This window comes from Pinus tabuliformis, chromosome Q (genome assembly GCF_031772625.1).
Source record: "Pinus tabuliformis cultivar Carrire ecotype Pingquan chromosome Q, CPIR1, whole genome shotgun sequence".
In the NCBI taxonomy this organism is placed as follows: Eukaryota; Viridiplantae; Streptophyta; class Pinopsida; order Pinales; family Pinaceae; genus Pinus; species Pinus tabuliformis.
The window spans coordinates 417269601-417275600 of record NC_142296.1 but is presented as its reverse complement, the minus strand read 5'-3'; the positions used below and the strand labels follow the sequence as shown (position 1 = coordinate 417275600).

At 35.5% G+C, this 6000-nt stretch overlaps 1 protein-coding gene across 2 annotated transcripts in view; it reads left to right on the top strand.

Moving 5' to 3' along the window:
* Positions 1 to 997: 997 nt before the first annotated feature.
* The window catches only part of LOC149219981 (polyadenylate-binding protein 2-like), an 80573-nt gene continuing 75570 nt past the window's right edge, over positions 998 to 6000 (top strand). The window contains exon 1 of one of the 2 annotated variants that reach the window (XM_089384589.1): positions 998 to 1278. In XM_089384589.1, coding sequence (XP_089240715.1) covers positions 1168 to 1278 — 111 coding nt within the window. In that variant the 5' untranslated portion in view covers positions 998 to 1167. The remainder of the gene's footprint in view (positions 1279 to 6000) is intronic. The other variant, XM_089384588.1, reaches the window with a different exon arrangement.

Sequence of the window (6000 nt, the reverse complement as noted above, 5' to 3'; positions counted from 1 at the left end):
ATTTCAACAATATTTTTTTTGTTTTGTTTTTAATGAAATTTTCTTAAACAATAAAAATAAAATATCTCTTTAAAAGTAGGAAAACCTATCATAACTTAATTGTTAAATAAGCAATAAAACTACATAAATATCTACAATACACACAAACACTTTAAATAAAAACAAAAATACCAACAATAATATACAGCTTGAGTGGGCCTAATGGTTCAGAGAACGTGTTTCCTCCTAAGAGGTCACATATCCAAAACCAGAAGGGGGTAAAGTATGTATGCCTTCGTAAACTTAACAGTCAAATTGTTGTGCGGAGGTGGGTCCCTTGTCGCACAAACAAGGGGTCTCATACATCAATTTGGTGTCTAGCATGGCCGTGACCTTGAAATTGAATAATAATAATAATACACAAACACACCTTAAATGAATGTTGATATTGAAATCATAAATCTTACATAACAATAATATATCATTTTATCCACTTACACTCCAAATCCAATTTTTCAAGTGAATTTTTTTGATTTATTTAGGGTCTAACTTGACCGTAACCTTAAAATTGAATAATAATAATAATACACAAACCCACCTTAAATGAATATTGATATTAAAATCACAAATCTTATGTAACAATAATATATATATCAATTTATCCGCTTACACTCCAAATCCATTTTTTCAAGTGAGATATTTTAAAAATACTTTTGTCCATTTTACTTATTTTTTAGATATTTTATATCCTATTAAAAAAAAAATAAAAATAAAAAAATATTAATTTATATAAACTCTCTAAATTCCATATTACTCACAAAGTTATCCAGCAACTCCAGTCCCTCGGTCCAAATATTAAAAATTCTAATATCAATAACAAACAAACCTCATCTTCTCGTGGTAGCTCCCTCAGTCCATGCACACAAAATGACCAGGCACTAGGGCCGGCGACCGGCGTTACCGGTCAGTGAAAGACATCAGTCAGCGAACAAACGTTGCCTATAAATTTAAGGAATCATTTCGCCCTTTTCATCGATTTGCCCTCACTTCTTTGGCTACCGTTTCAATCAGCCACTGGTTTTCACGCTCATAACTCTAGATTTCGAGCGCACTGCGCTTTCTTTTGCGTATCAAAAATTTATTCTCTCCGCTTTATCCCATTTAAGTTAGTCAGGAAAACAGTGAAAAATGGATGAAGAACACGGCTCGTATGGGGCAGAAATTCCGGATATGGACGATGAAATGCTTGATTCCCAACTGAACAAAGACGAGGGCGCCTCCGAAGACCCCGCTGTGAAGGTAAATCATCTTGATCTCGCCTCTTAACCACGTGATTGGCGGTTCACTTCCCAGAAAACCTACGCGGTCACTGGTTTGATTCTCTAATAGCCCATTTGATCACGTGTTCTAGTTACACAGAACCTCAAGCAATGTGTGTTTGGATATCTGGAAAAATAGGGTTTGTCTTTCTTTGACTGGTGGAGCTCTCGGTAACATAAAATTTTAAATGGATTTTTTTTTTGTGCTTTTTTCCAAAGATTCTAGGGACTATAATTTAATGCAATGCCGACATCATCCAGCTGACTTAAAATGACGTCACCAGGTTCCCAACTTTTGTGAGCAGTGCAACACACCCCGAGGTTGGTGCCGCATTTGTCCAACACAGACTTGTTTTGGCTCATCCCTTTGTTGACATGCCATTCTGGTGGTGTCGACCAGAGCAAGAATAGAACCCTTGTGGATGGATTTAATACCCTGTCAACCTAACTAGTGGACCAAGGCCTTGTTGGCCTTAGCAGTAATAAAGACACAAACCTTACCCTTTATCTGCCCTTGGTGCACATAAGGAACAAGCCAAATGCTTTCCATTAGAATTATCTGGAAAATGTGACCCTTGAATCTACTTTGGTGGGTTTAATCTTTCATTCATCTTTTTTGTTGTTAATGGTGTTTTCGAGGTTCATCTGGACAAGGTTCATACGTCATTTCATTGTCACATTCTTATTGGTAGGTTATAAGTAGCACTCTCTGGGTCATCATACACTGGGTAGTGTTATTACAAGTATGCATGGTAATAAGACGTGCTTGCGGCCTCTTAATAAGTTTACTTTCACCTCAGCACCACGAGGGCTAGGACTAGTTACATATAGGACATTGAACTACGAGGATTAGACATTTTGGAATGCAAGGTTGCTTTGCAATCAGTCCTAATGTTTCTTAAATTGGTTCAAATCTATTCTTCTTTTATTATACACAATGGAGGCGGCTTTTATAATGATTGTAATGCTGTTTTCATCTGAAAATATTTTGATGGAAAAATATTGCTCTGTGCTTTACCATGAGTCACAATTTGGGTTGGTCCACTATTTGTCTTTTTAACTGTTACTTCAGCCACCAGCTTGCCGCACTGCAGTGGCATATGCAATTCTGACAATATGTCCATATCCTCAAATATTATGAACACGGGCCTTGACCTTTTTACCAAAGGATGGCTAGGACTATTTAAATTGTATTGGATAATCTTTTTGAAATTTCCATGGACTTGTAACCATGTTCATGTTTACTTGGTGGAGAAGCTTTAAGCTATTTGTCGTGTTTCCATCTGTTGCATGTGAACTTGATCACTCCCACCTTATGTACTAAATGCTGAAGATTCATAAAGGAAAGGTTCTTGGGGAGAAGCCATAAAAGGAAATGGCTTGCTACATTTGAAGTCATCTTGTAGGATAATGAAGCCACTTTCAAAGTGTAATAGACATAATTTAGGACCCATTTTTAATTGAGCTTAAGTTCTTTTTGCTCAATACATTCTTTGCATATCATGACATTTGAACTTGTTTCCATGTATGGCTAGTAACCAATTAGTAGAAGAATTAGGCTATTTTTGTATCTTCCTTTTGAACTTTTTCCCTTGATCAAATTCCCATTCTAACATTATTCAGAACAAGTTCTCATCATTTTGATTTGTTTATGATTTTCTTTGCATTAATTACATAGATATCTATTGGTTCATTACATAAATATCCATTCAAATTGTATGATGCAGTGGTATTGGTTTTATGATTGACTTTGTTGCCATGTTAAATTTGCTTTCCAAACTTTGTTTAGAACTAATTCTCATGATTTCGCTTGTAGGCTGTGATTTTCATGTGGCTAATTACATAACACATTGAGAAAAATGCATGGATACAATCATATTGGTTTAATTTTTTGAGATATTTTTGGTGTTGGAGGTTTTTGGATTTCACCTTCTTGTTATGCTTGAATGTCATAAAGTCAACTGTTTGCTTTCCTTCTTGATTTGCTAATCCATGGATGGATTGCACTTGGAAATCCAAATCATCAATGGAGGAGGACTTCTTTGAGTGACTAAACACAACATTTCATTAATATATGAGATTGATACAAAGAGGGGAAAACCCTATGGATGAAATCCAGAGTGAAGCCGCTCTAACTATACATTCTCAATGTTGGGGTAATGGTGGTCACACTCTACTTATTGTTCCCTTTGGTGACCAACAATGTCATCTATGTAAGGCTTGAATGGTTTGTCATTAATGGGGTGGTTAGAAGGTGGCCTTAGTGTACCCTGATTAATAATATGGTAGTTAGAAGATGAATTAGTTGTTTGTACTAAATGCAACAATTAGCCTAAAGCTAGTCACATAAAGGGTTCGTGTACCCCATTTTAATATGTTTGTAAATGATGTAATTAAAAGCAATTGTTACTGTTTTTTCAACTTTACATCTTTGTGTTGTGACTTTAATGTTTTTGAAATGAGTTCATGTTATGTTTGGATTGAAGAATAGACAATGACAGCAAAATTTTAAGCCTTTTTTAAAACTCATGGTTTTCCATCTTGCATGAGTATTTTCTTATGAGACTCATCATCATTAGCACTGATGTTATGCTTCCCCCCTGTATTTGGCATTGTTGGTAATGGTTTATGTTTTGTATAGGACATGTTATCACTCCATTTAGCAGGTTGTTGAAGATCCGTACAACTTGCTATGCTTGGCATTAGAATGAAGGACCATTGTCACGTTGGCCTAGGTCCTTACTCTTTAAGTCCAAACTTCTACCACAAAATGATGGGAAACTTACTGTGAGTAAGCTCCAACCAACCACTTTAGGACTAGTGCTTTATAATAGGGTGTGATGGTTGGAGGCAGGAGTTTTATATCGCTGGCCTTTCTAGCTTCATTATAAAAATCTGCAATACATAAAATACTAAACCAGCAAACAAGTACATTAAATATTGACAAGGTATAACATGTAAGTAGTTTAATTTAATGTACGAAAAATATACTAACTAGAAATGTAAATATTTATATAATTATTGCCTGTTTAGAAGAATTACCATACAAATTTGGTTGGTGCCTTGTTTTGATAGGTATGTAAACCTGCAAATAGAATACTAATTAAGAAAGAGACTCTCAAATTTGATTATATATAGAGTGTAACTGGTAAATTTGGTGTAGAAAATTAGCTAACCAAATATGTGGACACTTTTAGGAATTAAACACTTGGTTAGGGGTTGTGTTCAGCAACTTGCTGCGCTGTTTTTACAGGTCTGTAATTTCTGCAGAAAATGCTGAAATTAACAAGTAAACCCCTAATAAACTATCCAAAAATGTTGGAACACTTCTAAATATTTAGATCTAGAGATGAGGAGGCCAAAAGACCAAAGGATGGTCAATTTAGACCACCTCAAAGCCTTGGAACTGCAAGAAAATTGAATTTCCAGCTATTTTAGAGGTCTTGGGGTCAAAACCCCTTGGGAATTCACCCAAAAAATTATCCCAGCTACCAATATAACTTTTAAACAATGTTCCACCAAGGTTCCGGGACGAGGGGGCGAGGGGGCGCGGGAGCGGCCTATGCAAAAGCTCCCTACCATTTTTTAGGAAACGTGGGGGAGCGTCAGGGTCTTAAAAATTTATAAATATTAAATATAATTTATTAATTGAGTCCACTATGACAATTTGGGTTGAATTGAAAAGCTGCAAAGCATGATCATTGATATGAATTCCTAGAGCAAGAAAGCAATGAATTTGAAAATTTACACAATCCTTCTTAGAAGAAAACTTAAACAAAGAGAGAATTGTCCTTCTTAGAAGAAAACTTAAACATAGAGAGAACTCAGAACTATAGTGGATTATGTAAAATGATTTTGAGAAACTGGACTTCTAAGTTCTTGACATATTAGTTAGGCAGGCCGTAGATTTTCAACTGATAATATTAATATATGAGTAGCCTATTTGGCAATGCTTCCATAGGACTAGCCCATAGGTCTGATATACCTTCGCAATTCTGTTTTAGATACTGCTAACCTAGAGAAAAAGTCTAAAAGAAATCATTTTTGGAACTTGGACTAAACGGAACTTGGATGCTTTTTCCACAGGTAAAGACCATAGGCCTAATATAGTAATAGGCTAACTATCTATTGTTTATTCAGTTCCCAGGTAACCATTGCGACAACCATAACCTTGTGCCATAGGATTTTCCATCGGCAATCTCATGCAAAAAATGATAGACACGTAAGTGGAAGTTACTTTCTTCTTTTCATGTTGTTAGACTGCTTAGTTAGTTTCCATTTTACAGATCCTGTTGGTTTCTTTCTTTGAGCGAATGTTTATTTTGAACCCTTTAAGTTCTCATGGGATCAAAATTAGATGTCAAGGCAGAATTTTGAGAAATCATATAGGAAAGTAGTTGGGTGGCTGGTGGAATATTAACATTCTGTATTTTAATCAGGTCTTATTATATCAACAATATTATATTTCAGTCAGGTCTCATCAACACAACGCATAGTAGTCAAGGAGGCAATCTTTTAAGTTTTTACAAGTCGGATTTTTCACCCATACTTGTGGTTAATTGGTTCCTAGAAACAAAATAGTCAGATCCACTTTTCAAAACATGTGACAATAGGCTCTTTTCCTAAACCTACTATCAACATGAACGGGGAGAGCCCATATTGAACCGATTCAAGGTCTTGGTTTTCCTAGCTTGCACTTTCA